Source organism: Eriocheir sinensis, chromosome 18, assembly GCF_024679095.1.
Source record: "Eriocheir sinensis breed Jianghai 21 chromosome 18, ASM2467909v1, whole genome shotgun sequence".
Taxonomy (NCBI): Eukaryota; Metazoa; Arthropoda; class Malacostraca; order Decapoda; family Varunidae; genus Eriocheir; species Eriocheir sinensis.
In genome coordinates this window covers 15,203,625-15,228,631 of record NC_066526.1, presented here as the reverse complement: position 1 = coordinate 15,228,631, position 25,007 = coordinate 15,203,625, and the positions used below count along the sequence as shown (strand labels likewise).

Below are 25,007 nucleotides of genomic sequence, written 5' to 3'. Positions count from 1 at the left end.
GGAGAAGGGGATGAAGGAGATGGGGAAGAGGTGGACGGGTGGAAGAAGGGGAAGAAGGAAGAGACGCAGTGGACGACAGGAACAGGAAGAGGGAAGGAAGGAAGGATGGAAGCCTGAAAGGAGAGGAACGAGTGAATGGAGAGAAAGAAGGAAGATGGTAACTGAGAATATAATAGAATGAGGGAGAGGAAGAATGGAGAATGGAGGAAGAGAGGAACATGAGAAAGGAGAGAGGAGAGAGAGTATGGAAAGAGGAACAGGAGGGAAAGAAGACTGGAAGAATCAAAAGAAAACAAAAGAAGGGAAAAAGCGAGAAAAGGGAAAGAAAGAGAAACAGAAAAAGAGAAAATAAAAGAAAGCATCATTAAAACACAACAAAAGTTTACTCTCTCTCTCTCTCTCTCTCTCTCTCTCTCTCTCTCTCTCTCTCTCTCTCTCTCTCTCTCTCTCTCTCTCTCCACTTACACATACGTCCAAAAACTCTCCTGTCTGGGGTTAATTATGGCACCACCACATCACCACCCCATAAAAAATGTAAAGGGTGGATGGGAAGGAGGTGGAGGAAGAGGAAGAGGAGGAGGAGGAGGCCTTGACGGTGACCACCAAGCTAAGCACTGGAACCCTCGCCTTTTTAATGAACGTGAGGGAAGCAAACAAGTCTATCCCTAACCGAGGCCCTCTTCCCCTCTCTTTACTTCCCCCGAACACACCACGGCCAGGGGAGGCATCAAGGGGTCTCTTCTCATGCATACAAACCATTACCAACGCAAAGGAAGGCGAAAAACATTACACAGACCAGTGGTTCATAGGTCGGTATTCCCAGACGCCTCCGCCTCGCACACCGACTATTTCAAAAGGCCGAAAAGGAAGACTAGTCGGGTTATAGTGAGTTTTTCTTTAGGCTCATGGTGAAGAAGGTGTATGCATGCGTGCGTGCGTGCGTTCGTGCCTGCGACAGCCGTCCAGATGTAGACTCCCTCTTCTTCCGTCCTAATTCCAAGCTAAACCGAACTGAACAAAACTAACCGTCGAAAACCGAGGTCTGGCCTTAAATCGCCACACACTGTTCTGTTCTGTTCTGTTGATGTTCGGGGGTTAGCCTTTGCAACGGCCCACCCTGATTTTCTTTACTTTGTGCCTTTCTTTTCTTGTCTTCTTTTCTATTCTTGATGCTTGGTCCTTTTTTTCCAAAGTTCACTCAGAGCTTTTTTCAATAAATTTTTATCAATGGTGTCACTGAAGAGGAGTTCTCCCAGCCAATTTTCTTTATAAGGCTGATCAAACATCTTATATTTCTGTCTTATTTCTTTCAGGTTTTCACAATACAATAAAAAGTGATCAAGATTTTCCTTCTCAGCACCACAGCCATCACACCTTACTGTTTCTCCTATAAATCTTCTTCTATCATTTAAATTTAAAGTGTTTGTTCTGCATTTAAAAAGTATTATGGAGGCATATGTGTTATCATAGAAATCTTCTTGCTTTATGTCTGTTTTGAACTCTTTGTATAGACTCAGGCTGCTCTTTTGGTTAATTTCCTCTTTCCATTTAGTGGTGTCAAGTTCTCTTAATGTATTTTTTATGAAATCCTTCTTAACAGTTCTTAGGTCGACCTGACCTAGGCCTGTCTCTTGTGTGATGTTGTATATGTTCTTCACCCAGTACTCCTTCTTGTGCTCCTCTCTTAGTCTGGTAAATACTCCCACAAGTGTGTCGTCTTTGTGTAATAAATATTTAATATAATTGAGCTTATTTGTGTTCAGCCTGTTCTCCATGCTAGATGCTCCTATTTCACGTCTTAAAGTACTTGAAGGAGTGCCTTTTGTTCCTCCCAGAATAGTTCGCCAGACTTTATTTGCAATGGTTTGGAGTTTTTGAATCTCATTTTTTGAAAAAGTTACTAAGTCGGTACCATACGGGACAGCTGGGATTGCCACATTTTTCCAAAAGGTTTTCCCAATGATCAATTTGTTGCTGCTTCTTGCAATCACGGATGCTGTTTGATTACTTAGGCGCTGTGCTTTTTGTATTATATCTTTTTTGTAGGTTTTAAAGCAGTTCCTTTTATTATCTATAGTAACTCCTAAGTATTTTATCTTATTTGCTACATTTATCCCTCCTATTTCCTCTGGTTCGTCTTTCATGTTAAATATCATTATGTTACTCTTCTCTATATTTACTTCTAAGCCAGTGTCTGCCACAATTGTTTTTAGTCTGTTAATGTTCTCCCTTGCATCTGCTAATGACTGTGCCTGACCAAGACCGTCATCAGCATAGAAGAGTGTGTCAATGAATAGATTGTCATGTTTAAATCCTATATTGGTATAATTTAATTTTAGTATGATTATATATGTTACTAATTTAAACAGTGTAATGGATCCCGCACATCCCTGTCTAATGCCACTTGTTATGTTTACTTCCCCACAATCTTCATTGTTTAGTATTAGTTTTGCTTTATATTCTGAATAGATTTTTGCCACAAAGTCATAATTTTTGGGTGGATTTTAAAAATATCATTGCCTCTATCAGCTTTTCTCTTTTTATTGAATCAAAGGATTTACTGATTTTCACACTGTTATCCCTTTTCAATTTAAGTGTTCTTTTCATTGTTGTATCTGAGGTTACTTTTATTTTCTTATCAAAGTCTGTTATGTCGTCCATGTTTAGGGAGCCGCTGTTTTTGAACTCTTGTATAAAGTTTTTTGTAGTTTCCTCATTAATTTTTAAATAAGTTGTTATATGCCAAAACCCTTTATTATGGTTTATGTTGGTATTTCTTTTAAAGTTAAAAAGTTTTTGGTAGGTTGTGATCAGAAAGGTCGAATTCTTCTCTGTTTTCATCAATTTCCATGCCTACATAATGCTGTGTCATTGTTTGGTTTACCATTGCAAAATCTATCACACTTCTTTGGTTTCTACTCTGCCATGTGTACAGTCCTTTACACTCTGGTGTGTCATTTAATAGTGTTCCATTCAGTAAGTCAAGAGCTTGTAATATCTTTTCTCCATTCCAGTCAATCTTCTGTTCCCCCAGAAAACCAACGTGTCCATTCCAGTCCCCTAAAATTATTATGCCCTCTTCCCTGTGTTTGTTTACTAAATTTTCCACTTCAGTTAGGATGTCAATATTTCTTGGTTTGTCATTTACTGATAAATACAATAATGTTATGTAAAAATGTGTACTATATTTCTTGAGATTGATGCAGAGTAAATCTGTGTGTTTAGTGCCTATGACCTCAACATGTTGTTTATTTTCCTCCCTGCTTAGTATCATTAATCCTTCCCCCTTTCTTTCCTCCAAGTTTCTAAATTTTTGAACTTTAAAAAGTCCCTTTGTAATATCAAACCTATTGAATTTGCACTGTGTTTCGGTAATACATATAAAATCTTTTGCGCTATCCACAATTTCTCTATTTCTACCAGTTTACTCGTAGTTAGTCCTTAAGTGTTAATTAGTTTTGTATTTAGATTTATATCTAGTTTATCCTTATACTATTCCCTATTTCTGGTGTCGATGAATCTCAATAGTTTGCCATCTCTTACATACCATCCTTGTTCTACATTACTTCTTTTAACTTTAAGTTGTTCTACTGCTTTTTCTGTGAAAGACAGAGACATGTCTCCCCCACACACCACCCCCCTCCTCGTGCTGACGAGAGAACGCATCAACACGCTGGTGGCCGAGCACAAGCAGGTGCTGGGGCGCGGCGCCTCGTGCACGGTGTACCTGGTGGAGGTCGGCGGCGCCCTGTGCTGCCTCAAGGTGGCAAGGGAGCAGCGCCTCGCCGCCATGTTCCGCAGGGAGTTTGACATCCTGCTGGACCTGGACGGTGCGGCGGGCGCCCCCAAGGCATTGGGCACCAGCTTTGGATTTCCCGCCATGCTCACCACCTTCCGCGGCCAGAACACCTTCTGCGACCTGCACAACCTTGTTCCCCGAGACACTGACAAACTGGCGGCCTTCGTGGCGCTGGCCCGGGACGTGCGGCAGCTCCACGCCCGCGGCTACGCCCACAACGACATCAAATCCGACAACGTGGTGGTGCGCCAAGGCGCCGACGGCCGCCTGCAGGTGTCCCTCATTGACTACGGCTTGGCCAAGACATTCGGCACAGGACTCCGCATCGCGCGCACGCACACGCACCCCACGCCCTGGATGGCCCCGGAGCTGCGGCGTGGCGCGCCCTGCTCGCCCCCCGTGGACGTGTTCTCCCTCGGCTACGTCCTGAGGCGCATCCTGGCCACGTGCCACACGCGCTACCCCGGCCTGGAGGTGCTGGCCGACAGCGCCATGGCAGCAGACCCTGCACAGCGGCCCTCGGTGGCCCAGATCATCAAGACAGTCAGGATGTACGCGGGCGAGACATCCAGGAAGGCGGCCTTTGTCCGGCGTGTTCGCAAGGCCTTTTCCTGCCTCTTCCCGCGCCGCCGCCATTACTAAGGAGGAAGGCACGTCAGGGTTTCTTTTCCTAACGGATGAAGGGTTTTACCAGTTCAGTTCTTTCCTTTGGAGCCAGTTACTCTACACCCACTAAGGGTTGAGGAAGACACTCCCCTAAGTTATAATAAGGAGGAAGACCAGTCAGGATTTCTTTTCCTAACGGATGAATGGATTTACCAGTCCAGCTCTTCCCTTTGGAGCTAGTTACTCTACACCCACCAAGGAACACACTCCTTAGTGGATTTAACTTTCTATTTTCTCATCTACTTATCCATCTATCTATATATTTATAATTGTACCCACTTATCAACTTGGCTATCCTTTTATGTGTACTTCTCTCTCTCTCTCTCTCTCTCTCTCTCTCTCTCTCTCTCTCTCTCTCTCTCTCTCTCTCTCTCTCTCTCTCTCTCATTGCTGGTCATGCTACACGTAGCTACATATTTTCACCGCCTCAATCACCTACAGTTGTAATATCGCCTAACTTAAGAAGGCCGTCACCTCGCCTCAAACAAAAAAAGAACTTACGGATTATGAGATAAAACGAGGATGGCTGGAATGCAACCATCAAGAGGAGGAGAATGAGGAATGTCAGAGAGAAATATATGGAGAAGGGGATGAAGGAGATGGGGAAGAGGTGGACGGGTGGAAGAAGGGGAAGAAGGAAGAGACGCAGTGGACGACAAGAACAGGAAGAGGGAAGGAAGGAAGGATGGAAGCCCGAAAGGAGAGGAACGAGTGAATGGAGAGAAAGAACACAAAGGAAGAAAGAACACAAAGAAAGAACAAACAACAGCAGACCTGCTGGTCCTTACGAGGTTGTTTGTGACAAGCTACACTAACTATCTAATCAAAGGTGGAAGATGAAGGACAGCAAAGGCGAAGGCTCCGCCCCACCCCCCCATCCCTCCAGCCAAAGCTGGCAGGAAAGGAAAAAGAACCATGCAGCATGGAAAAACTGCATGGAAAGAGGAAAGAACTACCATTACCACCACTAACCAGGCGATAAAAGCGGACAAGGACACCAGTATTCGAAAGAACTTAATGTTATTACGACAATGAGTAATATCTTAGTTGCTGGTTGGATTCAAAACACTTGTCTAATCTATTCTTGAAGGCCGTAACTGTTGTACTATCAACGACATCACAGGATAGAGTTCCAAACATCAACAACTCGATTGAAGAAGAAGTGTTTAGCTTCGTACGACGAGAATCTTTTACCACTTATCTTCAAATTGTGATTTCTTCTTGTTCTATTTGATCGATCAATTGTAAAGTAATCTTCCGCATTAATATCACTGAATCCTTTAAACATTTTAAACACTTCTATTAGATCGCCTCGCATTCTTCGTTTTGATAGGCTGAATAAATTTACTTCTTTAAGCCTTTGTTCATATGACAGATTTCTCAACCTAGGAATCATCTTTGTTACTCTTCGTTGGACCCGTTCCAACTTTTCTATGTCTTTTCTGTAGTAGGGAGACCAAAACTGTACACAGTACTCTAGACGGGGTCGAACCAACGAATTATACAGTTTTAATATTACTTTTTCGGATTTATTATTAAAGACTCGTCCGATGAAGCCGACCAATTTGTTTTCAGTTTTAACTACCACTGAACAATGCTGACCGGGCTTTAAATCGCTTGATATAGTGATTCCAAGATCCTTTTCTTTACTTACTGCAGAAACTTGTTGGCATGGTTGATGGTAACTGAGAATATAATAGAATGAGGGAGAGGAAGAATTGAGAATGGAGGAAGAGAGGAACATGAGAAAGGAGAGAGGAAAGAGAGTATGGAAAGAGGAACAGGAGGGAAAGAAGACTTGAATAATCAAAAGAAAACAAAACAAGGGAAAAAGCGAGAAAAGGGAAAGAAAGACAAACAGAAAAAGAGAAAATAAAAGAAAGCATCATTAAAACACAACAAAAGTTTACTCTCTCTCTCTCTCTCTCTCTCTCTCTCTCTCTCTCTCTCTCTCTCTCTCTCTCTCTCTCTCTCTCTCTCTCTCTCTCTCTCTCTCTTTCCACTTACACATACGTCCAAAACCTCTCCTGTCTGGAGTTAATTATGGCACCACCACATCACCACCCCATAAAAAATGTAAAGGGTGGAGGGGTAGGAGGTGGAGGAAGAGGAAGAGGAAGGGAAGAGGAGGAGGAGGAGGCCCCGACGGTGACCACCAAGCAAAGCACTGGAACACTCGCCTTTTTAATGAACGTGAGGGAAGCAAACAAGTCTATCCCTAACCGAGGCCCTCTTCCCCTCTCTTTACTTCCCCCGAACACACCACGGCCAGGGGAGGCATCAAGGGGTCTCTTCTCATGCATACAAACCATTACCAACGCAAAGGAAGGCGAAAAACATTACACAGACCAGTGGTTCATAGGTCGGTATTCCCAGACGCCTCCGCCTCGCACACCGACTATTTCAAAAGGCCGAAAAGGAAGACTAGTCGGGTTATAGTGAGTTTTTCTTTAGGCTCATGGTAAAGAAGGTGTATGCATGCGTGCGTGCGTGCGTTCGTGCCTGCGACAGCCGTCCAGATCTAGACTCCCTCTTCTTCCTCCTAATTCCAAGCTAAACCGAACTGAACAAAACTAACCGTCGAAAACCGAGGTCTGGCCCTAAATCGCCACACACTGTTCTGTTCTGTTCTGTTGATGTTCGGGGGTTAGCCTTTGCAACGGCCCCCCCTGATTTTCTTTACTTCGTGCCTTTCTTTTCTTGTCTTCTTTTCTATTCTTGATGCTTGGTCCTTTTTTTCCAAAGTTCACTCAGAGCTTTTTTCAATAAATTTTTATCAATGGTGTCACTGAAGAGGAGTTCTCCCAGCCAATTTTCTTTATAAGGCTGATCAAATATCTTATATTTCTGTCTTATTTCTTTCAGGTTTTCACAATACAATAAAAAGTGATCAAGATTTTCCTTCTCAGCACCACAGCCATCACACCTTACTGTTTCTCCTATAAATCTTCTTCTATCATTTAAATTTAAAGTGTTTGTTCTGCATTTAAAAAGTATTATGGAGGCATATGTGTTATCATAGAAATCTTCTTGCTTTATGTCTGTTTTGAACTCTTTGTATAGACTCAGGCTGCTCTTTTGGTTAATTTCCTCTTTCCATTTAGTGGTGTCAAGTTCTCTTAGTGTATTTTTTATGAAATCCTTCTTAACAGTTCTTAGGTCGACCTGACCTAGGCCTGTCTCTTGTGTGATGTTGTATATGTTGTTCTCGATTTACTCCTTATGGTGCTCCTCTCTTTTTGTGGTTAATATCTCTCCCACAAGTGTGTCGTCTTTGTGTATTAAATATTTAATATAATCGAGCATATTTGTGTTCATCCTGGTCTCCATGCTAGATGCACCTATTTCACCTCTTAAAGTACTTGAAGGAGTGCCTTTTGTCCCCCCCCCCCCCCCAGAATAGTTCACCAGACTTTATTTTCAATGGTTTGGAGTTTTTGAATCTCATTTTCTTTAAAAGTTACTATGTCGGTACCATACAGGACAGCTGGGATTGCCACATTTTTCCAAAAGGTTTTCCCAATGATCAATTTGTTGCTGCTTCTTGCAATCACGGATGCTGTTTGATTACTTAGGCGCTGTGCTTTTTGTATTATATCTTTTTTGTAGGTTTTAAAGCAGCTCCTTTTATTATCTATAGTAACTCCTAAGTATTTTATCTTATTTGCTACATTTATCCCTCCTATTTCCTCTGGTTCGTCTTTCATGTTAAATATCATTATGTTACTCTTCTCTATATTTACTTCTAAGCCAGTGTCTGCCACAATTGTTTTTAGTCTGTTAATGTTCTCCCTTGCATCTGCTAATGACTGTGCCTGACTAAGACCGTCATCAGCATAGAAGAGTGTGTTAATGAATAGATTGTCATGTTTAAATCCTATATTGGTATAATTTAATTTTAGTATGATTATATATGTTACTAATTTAAACAGTGTAATGGATCCCGTACATCCCTGTCTAATGCCACTTGTTATGTTTACTTCCCCACAATCTTCATTGTTTAGTATTAGTTTTGCTTTATATTCTGAATAGATTTTTGCCACAAAGTCAATAATTTTTGGGTGAATTTTAAAAAAACATCATTGCCTCTATCAGCTTTTCTCTTTTTATTGAATCAAAGGCTTTACTGATTTTCACACTGTTATCCCTTTTCAATTTAAGTGTTCTTTTCATTGTTGTATCTGAGGTTACTTTTATTTTCTTATCAAAGTCTGTTATGTCGTCCATGTTTAGGGAGCCGCTGTTTTTCAACTCTTGTATAAAGTTTTTTGTAGTTTCCTCATTAATTTTTAAATAAGTTGTTATATTCCAAAACCCTTTATTATGGTTTATGTTGGTATTTCTTTTAAAGTAAAAAAAGTTTTTAGTAGGTTGTGATCAGAAAGGTCGAATTCTTCTCTGTTTTCATCAATTTCCATGCCTACATAATGCTGTGTCATTGTTTGGTTTACCATTGTAAAATCTATCACACTTCTTTGGTTTCTACTCTGCCATGTGTACAGTCCTTTACACTCTGGTGTGTCATTTAATAGTGTTCCATTCAGTAAGTCAAGAGCTTGTAATATCTTTTCTCCATTCCAGTCAATCTTTTGTTCCCCCAGAAAGCCAATGTGTCCATTCCAGTCCCCTAAAATTATTGTGCCCTCTTCCCTGTGTTTGTTTACTAAATTTTCCACTTCAGTTAGGATGTCAATATTTCTTGGTTTGTCATTTACTGATAAATACAATAATATTATATAAAAATGTGTACTATATTTCTTGAGATTGATGCAGAGTAAATGGCTATGACCTCAATATGTTGTTTATTTTCCTCCCTGCTTAGTATCATTAATCCTCCCCCCTTTCTTTCCTCCAAGTTTCTAAATTTTTCAACTTTAAAAAGTCCCTTTGTAATATCAAACCTATTGAATTTGCACTGTGTTTCGGTAATACATATAAAATCTTCTGCGCTATCCACAATTTCTCTATTTCTACCAGTTTACTCGTAGTTAGTCCTTGAGTGTTAATTAGTTTTATATTTAGATTTATATCTAGTTCATCCTTATCCTATTCCCTATTTCTGGTGTCGATGAATCTCAATAGTTTGCCATCTCTTACATACCATCCTTGTTCTCCATTACTTCTTTTAACTTTAAGTTGTTCTACAGCTTTTTCTGAGTAAGACAGAGACATGTCTCCCCCACACACAACCCCCCTCCTCGTGCTGACGAGGGAGCGCATCAACACGCTGGTGGCCGAGCACAAGCAGGTGCTGGGGCGCGGCGCCTCGTGCACGGTGTACCTGGTGGGGGTCGGCGGCGCACTGTGCTGCCTCAAGGTGGCAAGGGAGCAGCGCCTCGCCGCCATGTTCCGCAGGGAGTTTGACATCCTGCTGGACCTGGACGGTGCGGCGGGCGCCCCCAAGGCATTGGGCACCAGCTTTGGATTTCCCGCCATGCTCACCACCTTCCGCGGCCAGAACACCTTCTGCGACCTGCACAACCTTGCTCCCCGCGACACTGACAAACTGGCGGCCTTCGTGGCGCTGGCCCGGGACGTGCGGCAGCTCCACGCCCGCGGCTACGCCCACAACGACATCAAGCCCGACAACGTGGTGGTGCGCCAAGGCGCCGACGGCCGCCTGCAGGTGTCCCTCATTGACTACGGCTTGGCCAAGACATTCGGCACAGGACTCCGCATCGCGCGCACGCACACGCACCCCACGCCCTGGATGGCCCCGGAGCTGCGGCGCGGCGCGCCCTGCTCGCCCCCCGTGGACGTGTTCTCCCTCGGCTACGTCCTGAGGCGCATCCTGGGCACGTGCCACACGCGCTACCCCGGCCTGGAGGTGCTGGCCGACAGCGCCATGGCAGCAGACCCTGCACAGCGGCCCTCGGTGGCCCAGATCATCAAGACAGTCAGGATGTACGCGGGCGAGACATCCAGGAAGGCGGCCTTCGTCCGGCGTGTTCGCAAGGCGTTTTCCTGCCTCTTCCCGCGCCGCCGCCATTACTAAGGAGGAAGGCACGTCAGGGTTTCTTTTCCTAACGGATGAAGAGTTTTACCAGTTCAGTTCTTTCCTTTGGAGCCAGTTACTCTACGCCCACTAAGGGTTGAGGAAGACACTCCCCTAAGTTATAATAAGGAGGAAGACCAGTCAGGATTTCTTTTCCAAACGGATGAATGGATTTACCAGTCCAGCTCTTCCCTTTGGAGCCAGTTACTCTACACCCACCAAGGAACACACTCCTTAGTGGATTTAACTTTCTATTTTCTCATCTACTTATCCATCTATCTATATATTTATAATTGTACCCACTTATCAACTTGGCTATCCTTTTATGTGTACTTCTCTCTCTCTCTCTCTCTCTCTCTCTCTCTCTCTCTCTCTCTCTCTCTCTCTCTCTCTCATTGCTGGTCAAGCTACATGTAGCTACATATTTTCACCGCCTCAATCACCTACAGTTGTAATATCGCCTAACTTAAGAAGGCCGTCACCTCGCCTCAAACAAAAAAAGAACTTACGGATTATGAGATAAAACGAGGATGGATGGAATGCAACCATCAAGAGGAGGAGAATGAGGAATGTTAGAGAGAAATATATGGAGAAGGGGATGAAGGAGATGGGGAAGAGGTGGACGGGTGGAAGAAGGGGAAGAAGGAAGAGACGCAGTGGACGACAGGAACAGGAAGAGGGAAGGAAGGAAGGATGGAAGCCTGAAAGGAGAGGAACGAGTGAATGGAGAGAAAGAACACAAAGGAAGAAAGAACACAAAGGAAGAACAAACAACAGCAGACCTGCTGGTCCTTACGAGGTTGTTTGTGACAAGCTACACTAACTATCTAATCAAAGGTGGAAGATGAAGGACAGCAAAGGCGAAGGCTCCTCCCCACCCCCCCATCCCTCCAGCCAAAGCTGGCAGGAAAGGAAAAAGAACCATGCAGCATGGAAAAACTGCATGGAATTTATGTAGGAAAGAGGAAAGAACTACCATTACTGCTACCACTAACCGGGCGATAAAAGCGGACAAGGACACCAGTATTCGAAAGAACTTAACGTTATTACGACAATGAGTAATATCTTAGTTGCTGGTTGGATTCAAAACACTTGTCTAATCTATTCTTGAAGGCCGTAACTGTTGTACTATCAACGACATCACAAGGTAGAGAGTTCCAAACATTAACAACTCGATTGAAGAAGAAGTGTTTAGCTTCGTACGACGAGAATCTTTTACCACTTATCTTCAAATTGTGATTTCTTCTTGTTCTATTTGATCGATCAATTGTAAAGTAATCTTCCGCATTAATATCACTGAATCCTTTGAACATTTTAAACACTTCTATTAGATCGCCTCGCATTCTTCGTTTTGATAGGCTGAATAAATTTACTTCTTTAAGCCTTTGTTCATATGACAAATTTCTCAACCTAGGAATCATCTTTGTTACTCTTCGTTGGACCCGTTCCAACTTTTCTATGTCTTTTCTGTAGTAGGGAGACCAAAACTGTACACAGTACTCTAGACGGGGTCGAACCAACGAATTATACAGTTTTAATATTACTTTTTCGGATTTATTATTAAAGACTCGTCCGATGAAGCCAACCAATTTGTTTGCAGTTTTAACTACCTCTGAACAATGCTGACCGGGCTTTAAATCGCTTGATATAGTGATTCCAAGATCCTTTTCTTTACTTACTGCAGAAAGTTGTTGGCATGGTTGATGGTAACTGAGAATATAATAGAATGAGGGAGAGGAAGAATTGAGAATGGAGGAAGAGAGGAACATGAGAAAGGAGAGAGGAAAGAGAGTATGGAAAGAGGAACAGGAGGGAAAGAAGACTGGAAGAATCAAAAGAAAACAAAACAAGGGAGAAAGCGAGAAAAGGGAAAGAAAGACAAACAGAAAAAGAGAAAATAAAAGAAAGCATCATTAAAACACAACAAAAGTTTACTCTCTCTCTCTCTCTCTCTCTCTCTCTCTCTCTCTCTCTCTCTCTCTCTCTCTCTCTCTCTCTCTCTCTCTCTCTCTCTCTCTCTCTCTCTCTCTCTCTCTCTCTTTCCACTTACACATACGTCCAAAAACTCTCCTGTCTGGTGTTAATTATGGCACCACCACATCACCACCCCATAAAAAATGCAAAGGGTGGAGGGGTAGGAGGTGGAGGAAGAGGAAGAGGAAGAGGAAGGGAAGAGGAGGAGGAGGAGGAGGAGGCCCTGACGGTGACCACCAAGCAAAGCACTGGAACCCTCGCCTTTTTAATGAACGTGAGGGAAGCAAACAAGTCTATCCCTAACCGAGTCCCTCTTCCCCTCTCTTTACTTCCCCCGAACACACCACGGCCAGGGGAGGCATCAAGGGGTCTCTTCTCATGCATACAAACCATTACCAACGCAAAGGAAGGCGAAAAACATTACACAGACCAGTGGTTCATAGGTCGGTATTCCCAGACGCCTCCGCCTCGCACACCGACTATTTCAAAAGGCCGAAAAGGAAGACTAGTCGGGTTATAGTGAGTTTTTCTTTAGGCTCATGGTAAAGAAGGTGTATGCGTGCGTGCGTGCGTGCCTGCGACAGCCGTCCAGATGTAGACTCCCTCTTCTTCCGTCCTAATTCTAAGCTAAACCGAACAGAACAAAACTAACCGTCGAAAACCGAGGTCTGGCCCTAAATCGCCACACACTGTTCTGTTCTGTTCTGTTGATGTTCGGGGGTTAGCCTTTGCAACGGCCCCCCCTGATTTTCTTTACTTCGTGCCTTTCTTTTCTTGTCTTCTTTTCTATTCTTGATGCTTGGTCCTTTTTTTCCAAAGTTCACTCAGAGCTTTTTTCAATAAATTTTTATCAATGGTGTCACTGAAGAGGAGTTCTCCCAGCCAATTTTCTTTATAAGGCTGATCAAATATCTTATATTTCTGTCTTATTTCTTTCAGGTTTTCACAATACAATAAAAAGTGATCAAGATTTTCCTTCTCAGCACCACAGCCATCACACCTTACTGTTTCTCCTATAAATCTTCTTCTATCATTTAAATTTAAAGTGTTTGTTCTGCATTTAAAAAGTATTATGGAGGCATATGTGTTATCATAGAAATCTTCTTGCTTTATGTCTGTTTTGAACTCTTTGTATAGACTCAGGCTGCTCTTTTGGTTAATTTCCTCTTTCCATTTAGTGGTGTCAAGTTCTCTTAATGTATTTTTTATGAAATCCTTCTTAACAGTTCTTAGGTCGACCTGACCTAGGCCTGTCTCTTGTGTGATGTTGTATATGTTCTTCACCCAGTACTCCTTCTTGTGCTCCTCTCTTAGTCTGGTAAATATCTCTCCCACAAGTGTGTCGTCTTTGTGTAATAAATATTTAATATAATTGAGCTTATTTGTGTTCAGCCTGGTCTCCATGCTAGATGCTCCTATTTCACCTCTTAAAGTACTTGAAGGAGTGCCTTTTGTTCCCCCCAGAATAGTTCGCCAGACTTTATTTTCAATGGTTTGGAGTTTTTGAATCTCATTTTTTGAAAAAGTTACTAAGTCGGTACCATACGGGACAGCTGGGATTGCCACATTTTTCCAAAAGGTTTTCCCAATGATCAATTTGTTGCTGCTTCTTGCAATCACGGATGCTGTTTGATTACTTAGGCGCTGTGCTTTTTGTATTATATCTTTTTTGTAGGTTTTAAAGCAGTTCCTTTTATTATCTATAGTAACTCCTAAGTATTTTATCTTATTTGCTACATTTATCCCTCCTATTTCCTCTGGTTCGTCTTTCATGTTAAATATCATTATGTTACTCTTCTCTATATTTACTTCTAAGCCAGTGTCTGCCACAATTGTTTTTAGTCTGTTAATGTTCTCCCTTGCATCTGCTAATGACTGTGCCTGACTAAGACCGTCATCAGCACAGAAGAGTGTGTTAATGAATAGATTGTCATGTTTAAATCCTATATTGGTATAATTTAATTTTAGTATGATTATATATGTTACTAATTTAAACAGTGTAATGCATCCCGTACATCCCTGTCTAATGCCACTTGTTATGTTTACTTCCCCACAATCTTCATTGTTTAGTATTAGTTTTGCTTTATATTCTGAATAGATTTTTGCCAAAGTCAATAATTTTTGGGTGGATTTTAAAAAAACATCATTGCCTCTATCAGCTTTTCTCTTTTTATTGAATCAAAGGCTTTACTGATTTTCACACTGTTATCCCTTTTCAATTTAAGTGTTCTTTTCATTGTTGTATCTGAGGTTACTTTTATTTTCTTATCAAAGTCTGTTATGTCGTCCATGTTTAGGGAGCCGCTGTTTTTCAACTCTTGTATAAAGTTTTTTGTAGTTTCCTCATTAATTTTTAAATAAGTTGTTATATTCCAAAACCCTTTATTATGGATTATGTTGGTATTTCTTTTAAAGTTAAAAAAGTTTTTAGTAGGTTGTGATCAGAAAGGTCGAATTCTTCTTTGTTTTCATCAATTTCCATGCCTACATAATGCTGTGTCATTGTTTGGTTTACCATTGCAAAATCTATCACACTTCTTTGGTTTCTACTCTGCCATGTGTACAGTCCTTTACACTCTGGTGTGTCATTTAATAGTGTTCCATTCAGTAAGTCAAGAGCTTGTAATATCTTTTCTCCATTCCAGTCAATCTTCTGTTCCCCCAGAAAACCAACGTGTCCATTCCAGTCCCCTAAAATTATTATGCCCTCTTCCCTGTGTTTGTTTACTAAATTTTCCACTTCAGTTAGGATGTCAATATTTCTTGGTTTGTCATTTACTGATAAATACAATAATATTATATAAAAATGTGTACTATATTTCTTGAGATTGATGCAGAGTAAATCTGTGTGTTTAGTGGCTATGACCTCAATATGTTGTTTATTTTCCTCCCTGCTTAGTATCATTAATCCTCCCCCCTTTCTTTCCTCCAAGTTTCTAAATTTTTCAACTTTAAAAAGTCCCTTTGTAATATCAAACCTATTGAATTTGCACTGTGTTTCGGTAATACATATAAAATCTTCTGCGCTATTCACAATTTCTCTATTTCTACCAGTTTACTCGTAGTTAGTCCTTAAGTGTTAATTAGTTTTGTATTTAGATTTATATCTAGTTTATCCTTATCCTATTCCCTATTTCTGGTGTCGATGAATCTCAATAGTTTGCCATCTCTTACATACCATCCTTGTTCTCCATTACTTCTTTTAACTTTAAGTTGTTCTACAGCTTTTTCTGTGTAAGACAGAGACATGTCTCCCCAACACACCAACCCCCTCCTCGTGCTAACGAGGGAACGCATCAACACGCTGGTGGCCGAGCACAAGCAGGTGCTGGGGCGCGGCGCCTCGTGCACGGTGTACCTGGTGGAGGTCGGCGGCGCCCTGTGCTGCCTCAAGGTGGCAAAGGAGCTGCGCCTCGCCGCCATGTTCCGCAGGGAGTTTGACATCCTGCTGGACCTGGACGGTGCGGCGGGCGCCCCAAAGGCATTGGGCACCAGCTTTGGATTTCCCGCCATGCTCACCACCTTCCGCGGCCAGAACACCTTCTGCGACCTGCACAACCTTGTTCCCCGCGACACTGACAAACTGGCGGCCTTCGTGGCGCTGGCCCGGGACGTGCGGCAGCTCCACGCCCGCGGCTACGCTCACAACGACATCAAGCCCGACAACGTGGTGGTGCGCCAAGGCGCCGACGGCCGCCTGCAGGTGTCCCTCATTGACTACGGCTTGGCCAAGACATTCGGCACAGGACTCCGCATCGCGCGCACGCACACGCACCGCACGCCCTGGATGGCCCCGGAGCTGCGGCGTGGCGCGCCCTGCTCGCCCCCCGTGGACGTGTTCTCCCTCGGCTACGTCCTGAGGCGCATCCTGGCCACGTGCCACACGCGCTACCCCGGCCTGGAGGTGCTGGCCGACAGCGCCATGGCAGCAGACCCTGCACAGCGGCCCTCGGTGGCCCAGATCATCAAGACAGTCAGGATGTACGCGGGCGAGACATCCAGGAAGGCGGCCTTTGTCCGGCGTGTTCGCAAGGCCTTTTCCTGCCTCTTCCCGCGCCGCCGCCATTACTAAGGAGGAAGGCACGTCAGGGTTTCTTTTCCTAACGGATGAAGAGTTTTACCAGTTCAGTTCTTTCCTTTGGAGCCAGTTACTCTACGCCCACCAGGGGTTGAGGAAGACACTCCCCTAAGTTATAATAAGGAGGAAGACAAGTCAGGATTTCTTTTCCAAACGGATGAATGGATTTACCAGTCCATCTCTTCCCTTTGGAGCCAGTTACTCTACACCCACCAAGGAACACACTCCTTAGTGGATTTAACTTTCTATTTTCTCATCTACTTATCCATCTATCTATATATTTATAATTGTACCCACTTATCAACTTGGCTATCCTTTTATGTGTACTTCTCTCTCTCTCTCTCTCTCTCTCTCTCTCTCTCTCTCTCTCTCATTGCTGGTCAACCTACATGTAGCTATATTTTCACCGCCTCAATCACCTACAGTTGTAATATCGCCTAACTTAAGAAGGCCGTCACCTCGCCTCAAACAAAAAAAGAACTAACGGATTATGAGATAAAATGAGGATGGCTGGAATGCAACCATCAAGAGGAGGAGAATGAGGAATGTTAGAGAGAAATATATGGAGAAGGGGATGAAGGAGATGGGGAAGAGGTGGACGGGTGGAAGAAGGGGAAGAAGGAAGAGACGCAGTGGACGACAGGAACAGGAAGAGGGAAGGAAGGAAGGATGGAAGCCTGAAAGGAGAGGAACGAGTGAATGGAGAGAAAGAACACAAAGAAAGAAAGAACACAAAGGAAGAACAAACAACAGCAGACCTGCTGGTCCTTACGAGGTTGTTTGTGACAAGCTACACTAACTATCTAATCAAAGGTGGAAGATGAAGGACAGCAAAGGCGAAGGCTCCCCACCCCCCCATCCCTCCAGCCAAAGCTGGCAGGAAAGGAAAAAGAACCATGCAGCATGGAAAAACTGCATGGAATTTATGTAGGAAAGAGGAAAGAACTACCATTACTGCTACCACTAACCGGGCGATAAAAGCGGACAAGGACACCAGTATTCGAAAGAACTTAACGTTATTACGACAATGAGTAATATCTTAGCTGCTGGTTGGATTCAAAACACTTGTCTAATCTATTTTTGAAGGCCGTAACTGTTGTACTATCAACGACATCACAAGGTAGAGAGTTCCAAACATTAACAACTCGATTGAAGAAGAAGTGTTTAGCTTCGTACGACGAGAATCTTTTACCACTTATCTTCAAATTGTGATTTCTTCTTGTTCTATTTGATCGATCAATTGTAAAGTAATCTTCCGCATTAATATCACTGAATCCTTTGAACATTTTAAACACTTCTATTAGATCGCCTCGCATTCTTCGTTTTGATAGGCTGAATAAATTTACTTCTTTAAGCCTTTGTTCATATGACAAATTTCTCAACCTAGGAATCATCTTTGTTACTCTTCGTTGGACCCGTTCCAACTTTTCTATGTCTTTTCTGTAGTTGGGAGACCAAAACTGTACACAGTACTCTAGACGGGGTCGAACCAACGAATTATACAGTTTTAATATTACTTTTTCGGATTTATTATTAAAGACTCGTCCGATGAAGCCAACCAATTTGTTTGCAGTTTTAACTACCTCTGAACAATGCTGACCGGGCTTTAAATCGCTTGATATAGTGATTCCAAGATCCTTTTCTTTACTTACTGCATAAACTTGTTGGCATGGTTAATGGTAACTGAGAATATAATAGAATGAGGGAGAGGAAGAATGGAGAATGGAGGAAGAGAGGAACATGAGAAAGGAGAGAGGAAAGAGAGTATGGAAAGAGGAACAGGAGGGAAAGAAGACTTGAAGAATCAAAAGAAAACAAAACAAGGGAAAAAGCGAGAAAAAGGAAAGAAAGACAAACAGAAAAAGAGAAAATAAAAGAAAGCATCATTAAAACACAACAAAAGTTTACTCTCTCTCTCTCTCTCTCTCTCTCTCTCTCTCTCTCTCTCTCTCTCTCTCTCTCTCTCTCTCTCTCTCTCTCTCTCTCTCTCTCTCTCTCTCTCTTTTTCCACTTACACATACGTCCAAAAACTCCCCTGTCTGGTGTTAATTATGGCACCACCACATCACCACCCCATAAAAAATGCAAAGGGTGGAGGGGTAGGAGGTGGAGGAAGAGGAAGAGGAAGAGGAAGGGAAGAGGAGGAGGAGGAGGAGGCCCTGACGGTGACCACCAAGCAAAGCACTGGAACCCTCGCCTTTTTAATGAACGTGAGGGAAGCAAACAAGTCTATCCCTAACCGAGTCCCTCTTCCCCTCTCTTTACTTCCCCCGAACACACCACGGCCAGGGGAGGCATCAAGGGGTCTCTTCTCATGCATACAAACCATTACCAACGCAAAGGAAGGCGAAAAATATTACACAGACCAGTGGTTCATAGGTCGGTATTCCCACTCCGCCTCATTGTAAAGGTGATTGCGTGCGTGCGTGCGTGCGTTCGTGCCTGCGACAGCCGTCCAGATCTAGACTCCCTCTTCTTCCTCCTAATTCCAAGCTAAACCGAACTGAACAAAACTAACCGTCGAAAACCGAGGTCTGGCCCTAAATCGCCACACACTGTTCTGTTCTGTTCTGTTGATGTTCGGGGGTTAGCCTTTGCAACGGCCCCCCCTGATTTTCTTTACTTCGTGCCTTTCTTTTCTTGTCTTCTTTTCTATTCTTGATGCTTGGTCCTTTTTTTCCAAAGTTCACTCAGAGCTTTTTTCAATAAATTTTTATCAATGGTGTCACTGAAGAGGAGTTCTCCCAGCCAATTTTCTTTATAAGGCTGATCAAATATCTTATATTTCTGTCTTATTTCTTTCAGGTTTTCACAATACAATAAAAAGTGATCAAGATTTTCCTTCTCAGCACCACAGCCATCACACCTTACTGTTTCTCCTATAAATCTTCTTCTATCATTTAAATTTAAAGTGTTTGTTCTGCATTTAAAAAGTATTATGGAGGCATATGTGTTATCATAGAAATCTTCTTCCTTTATGTCTGTTTTGAACTCTTTGTATAGACTCAGGCTGCTCTTTTGGTTAATTTCCTCTTTCCATTTAGTGGTGTCAAGTTCTCTTAATGTATTTTTTATGAAATCCTTCTTAACAGTTCTTAGGTCGACCTGACCTAGACCCGTCTCTTGTGTGATGTTGTATATGTTCATCACCCAGTACTCCTTGTGCTCCTCTCTTAGTCTGGTAAATATCTCTCCCACAAGTGTGTCGTCTTTGTGTAATAAATATTTAATTGAGCTTATTTGTGTTCAGCCTGGTCTCCATGCTAGATGCTTCTATTTCACCTCTTAAAGTACTTGAAGGAGTGCCTTTTGTTCCCCCCAGAATAGTTCGCCAGACTTTATTTTCAATGGTTTGGAGTTTTTGAATCTCATTTTTTGAAAAAGTTACTAAGTCGGTACCATACGGGACAGCTGGGATTGCCACATTTTTCCAAAAGGTTTTCCCAATGATCAATTTGTTGCTGCTTCTTGCAATCACGGATGCTGTTTGATTACTTAGGCGCTGTGCTTTTTGTATTATATCTTTTTTGTAGGTTTTAAAGCAGTTCCTTTTATTATCTATAGTAACTCCTAAGTATTTTATCTTATTTGCTACATTTATCCCTCCTATTTCCTCTGGTTCGTCTTTCATGTTAAATATCATTATGTTACTCTTCTCTATATTTACTTCTAAGCCAGTGTCTGCCACAATTGTTTTTAGTCTGTTCATGTTCTCCCTTGCATCTGCTAATGACTGTGCCTGACTAAGACCGTCATCAGCATAGAAGAGTGTGTTAATGAATAGATTGTCATGTTTAAATCCTATATTGGTGTAATTTAACTTTAGTATGATTATATATGTTACTAATTTAAACAGTGTAATGGATCCCATACATCCCTGTCTAATGCCACTTGTTATGTTTACTTCCCCACAATCTTCATTGTTTAGTATTAGTTTTGCTTTATATTCTGAATAGATTTTTGCCACAAAGTCAATAATTTTTGGGTGGATTTTAAAAAACATCATTGCCTCTATCAGCTTTTCTCTTTTTATTGAATCAAAGGCTTTACTGATTTTCACACTGTTATCCCTTTTCAATTTAAGTGTTCTTTTCATTGTTGCATCTGAGGTTACTTTTATTTTCTTATCAAAGTCTGTTATGTCGTCCATGTTTAGGAAGCCGCTGTTTTTCAACTCTTGTATAAAGTTTTTTGTAGTTTCCTCATTAATTTTTAAATAAGTTGTTATATTCCAAAACCCTTTACTATGGTTTATGTTGGTATTTCTTTTTAAGTTAAAAATGTTTTTAGTAGGTTGTGATCAGAAAGGTCGAATTCTTCTCTATTTTCATCAATTTCCATGCCTACATAATGCTGTGTCATTGTTTGGTTTACCATTGCAAAATCTATCACATTTCTTTGGTTTCTACTCTGCCATGTGTACAGTCCTTTACTCTCTGGTGTGCCATTTAATAGTGTTCCATTCAGTAAGTCAAGAGCTTGTAATATCTTTTCTCCATTCCAGTCAATCTTCTGTTCCCCCAGAAAACCAACGTGTCCATTCCAGTCCCCTAAAATTATTGTGCCCTCTTCCCTGTGTTTGTTTACTAAATTTTCCACTTCAGTTAGGATGTCAATATTTCTTGGTTTGTCATTTACTGATAAATACAATAATATTATATAAAAATGTGTACTATATTTCTTGAGATTGATGCAGAGTAAATCTGTGTGTTTAGTGGCTATGACCTCAATATGTTGTTTATTTTCCTCCCTGCTTAGTATCATTAATCCTCCCCCCTTTCTTTCCTCCAAGTTTCTAAATTTTTCAACTTTAAAAAGTCCCTTTGTAATATCAAACCTATTGAATTTGCACTGTGTTTCGGTAATACATATAAAATTTTCTGCGCTATCCACAATTTCTCTATTTCTACCAGTTTACTCGTAGTTAGTCCTTAAGTGTTAATTAGTTTTGTATTTAGATTTATATCTAGTTTATCCTTATCCTATTCCCTATTTCTGGTGTCGATGAATCTCAATAGTTTGCCATCTCTTACATACCATCCTTGTTCTCCATTACTTCTTTTAACTTTAAGTTGTTCTACGGCTTTTTCTGTGTAAGACAGAGACATGTCTCCCCCACACACCACCCCCCTCCTCGTGCTGACGAGGGAACGCATCAACACGCTGGTGGCCGAGCACAAGCAGGTGCTGGGGCGCGGCGCCTCGTGCACGGTGTACCTGGTGGAGGTCGGCGGCGCCCTGTGCTGCCTCAAGGTGGCAAGGGAGCAGCGCCTCGCCGCCATGTTCCGCAGGGAATTTGACATCCTGCTGGACCTGGACGGTGCGGCGGGCGCCCCAAAGGCATTGGGCACCAGCTTTGGATTTCCCGCCATGCTCACCACCTTCCGCGGCCAGAACACCTTCTGCGACCTGCACAACCTTGCTCCCCGCGACGGTGACAAACTGGCGGCCTTCGTGGCGCTGGCCCGGGACGTGCGGCAGCTCCACGCCCGCGGCTACGCCCACAACGACATCAAGCCCGACAACGTGGTGGTGCGCCAAGGCGCCGACGGCCGCCTGCAGGTGTCCCTCATTGACTACGGCTTGGCCAAGACATTCGGCACAGGACTCCGCATCGCGCGCACGCACACGCATCGCACGCCCTGGATGGCCCCGGAGCTGCGGCGCGGCGCGCCCTGCTCGCCCCCCGTGGACGTGTTCTCCCTCGGCTACGTCCTGAGGCGCATCCTGGCCACGTGCCACACGCGCTACCCCGGCCTGGAGGTGCTGGCCGACAGCGCCATGGCAGCAGACCCTGCACAGCGGCCCTCGGTGGCCCAGATCATCAAGACAGTCAGGATGTACGCGGGCGAGACATCCAGGAAGGCGGCCTTTGTCCGGCGTGTTCGCAAGGCCTTTTCCTGCCTCTTCCCGCGCCGCCGCCATTACTAAGGAGGAAGGCACATCAGGATTTCTTTTGCTAACGGATGAAGAGTTTTACCAGTTCAGTTCTTTCCTTTGGAGCCAGTTACTCTACGCCCACCAGGGGTTGAGGAATGCACTCCCCTAAGTTATGTTATGGAGGAAGACAAGTCAGGGTTTCTTTTCCTAACGGATGAATGGATTTACCAGTCCATCTCTTCCCTTTGGAGCCAGTTACTCTACACCCACCAAGGAACACACTCCTTAGTGGATGTAACTTTCTATTTTCTCATCTACTTATCCATCTATCTATATATTTATATTTGTACCCACTTATCAACTTGGCTATCCTTTTATGTGTACTTATCTCTCTCTCTCTCTCTCTCTCTCTCTCTCTCTCTCTCTCTCATTGCTGGTCAAATTACATGTAGCTACATATTTTCACCGCCTCAATCACCTACAGTTGTAATATCGCCTAACTTAAGAAGGCCGTCACCTCGCCTCAAACAAAAAAAGAACTTACGGATTATGAGATAAAACGAGGATGGCTGGAATGCAACCATCAAGAGGAGGAGAATGAGGAATGTTAGAGAGAAATATATGGAGAAGGGGATGAAGGAGATGGGGAAGAGGTGGACGGGTGGAAGAAGGGGAAGAAGGAAGAGACGCAGTGGACGACAAGAACAGGAAGAGGGAAGGAAGGAAGGATGGAAGCCTGAAAGGAGAGGAACGAGTGAATGGAGAGAAAGAAGGAAGATGGTAACTGAGAATATAATAGAATGAGGGAGAGGAAGAATGGAGAATGGAGGAAGAGAGGAACATGAGAAAGGAGAGAGGAAAGAGAGTATGGAAAGAGGAACAGGAGGGAAAGAAGACTGGAAGAATCAAAAGAAAACAAAACAAGGGAGAAAGCGAGAAAAGGGAAAGAAAGACAAACAGAAAAAGAGAAAATAAACGAAAGCATCATTAAAACACAACAAAAGTTTACTCTCTCTCTCTCTCTCTCTCTCTCTCTCTCTCTCTCTCTCTCTCTCTCTCTCTCTCTCTCTCTCTCTCTCTCTCTCTCTCTCTCTCTCTCTCTATCTCTCTCTCTCTCTTCCTTCTCTTTCCCTTAAATCTCACCCTTAACGCTTGATACCAATGTAATTTCAGAAGTATGAGGACACACACACACACAGACACACAGACACACACACACGCACACACACACACACACACACACACACACAGAGACACCGATAAAAAACAGCAAATGAAAAATAAAGAAACAGACGGTATGAAACTAAACGGGATGAGGAAACCTGAGTGCAATTGTATGTGTGTATGTGTATGTGTTTGTGCGAGTGAGCGAGAGAGAGAGACAGAGACAGAGACAACAACAACGAGAATAACAACAAGAACGAGAAACAGACCAAAACACTAGAACAACAGCACGCTCCAGTTCTCTACACAGTCAGCCTAATTTAACGGGCCATACTTCGCCGCCGCTGTGTGTGTGTCCTGCGAGAAATGTCCTGGCGCGGCGGAGTTCCCGGAGACTGAAAGGCCACGCGAGATTAAAGAGTCACTTGCTAGGCTCTTTAATTCTGTTCCTCCGCCTCTCGTTTTCTTTCTCTGCGACCCGAGACTAAGTTAAATTCAGCTTCTTTTTATCTCGGCTTGTATGTTGAGGATACGAGTGGTGAGAGAGAGAGAGAGAGAGAGAGAGAGAGAGAGAGAGAGAGAGAGAGAGAGAGAGAGAGAGAGAGAGAGAGAGAGAGAGAGAGAGAGAGAGAGATAGAGAGAGATAGAGAGAGAGAGAGAGAGAGAAGAGAAAGAGGAGAAAGTGAGATAAGGTAGGAAGCAAACTATGACAACAAGAATAAGATTAAGAACAAATAGAAGAACAAGAACACGAACAAAACGGGGAATAAAAAAAAAAACTATGAAGGAAGAGAAGAAGAATACTGGTGAGAAAGCAGTGAAAGAGAGCAAAATGAGACAGGCACAGCAGAAAAGTGAAGGGAGCTGAAAAAAAAGAAAGAAATATACCCCCCTAATACTTGACCACGAAAAAAAAAGAGGAAAATTACATATGCAGCGAGATGGGAACTGAATAGGAGACTAACGACGAGAGAAGGAAAGTGGGTCAGCAATGAGAGGGAGGTGAATAACAACAACAAAAAAGCACTGGGAGAAATTTATATCTGCATCGAAAGACCAGGCGACATAACATATACCACGAAATGCTTGGATAGTGAGATAGATAGACAGATAGATGGATGGATAGATAGAGAGAGAGGCAGAGTTAGAGAGAGGGAGGCAAACTTTAGACATTCGAGTTCATAATAGAGGAGTGCTGATACTGGTGCTGCTGATGATGATGATGACGCTTTCACAAACTTTCGTCCAATAATACTTCCCTCAAAGCCTCACATTACGAACTCTGTATCAGTAGTAGCAGTTAGGAGAGCACACAGACTAAACGATTACCTCTAAAAAGAAAAAAAAAATAGGTTGGTACTCTGAATCAATCTTTAACCACGAACGAACAAGACACATAATCGAAGTCTTTATTTAGGATGCCCCAATCTACACTATTATAAGCCTTAACC

General features: G+C 42.9%; 2 protein-coding genes across 21 annotated transcripts in view; one reads left to right on the top strand and one right to left on the bottom strand.

The window, feature by feature from the left end:
* LOC127000363 (serine/threonine-protein kinase PkaB-like) overlaps positions 1–22,729 on the top strand; it is a 46,360-nt gene extending 23,631 nt beyond the window's left edge. For 3 of the 17 annotated variants that reach the window (XM_050864000.1, XM_050864001.1, XM_050863999.1), the window contains exon 2: positions 9,783–10,727. In XM_050864000.1, the coding sequence (XP_050719957.1) occupies positions 9,783–10,460 (678 nt within the window). In that variant the 3' untranslated portion in view covers positions 10,461–10,727. The other 14 variants (XM_050864008.1, XM_050864009.1, XM_050864004.1 and 11 more) reach the window with 12 other exon arrangements.
* The window catches only part of LOC127000362 (leucine-rich repeat-containing G-protein coupled receptor 5-like), a 176,376-nt gene that overhangs the window by 66,884 nt on the left and 84,485 nt on the right, over positions 1–25,007 (bottom strand). The gene's annotated exons all lie outside the window — the stretch shown is intronic.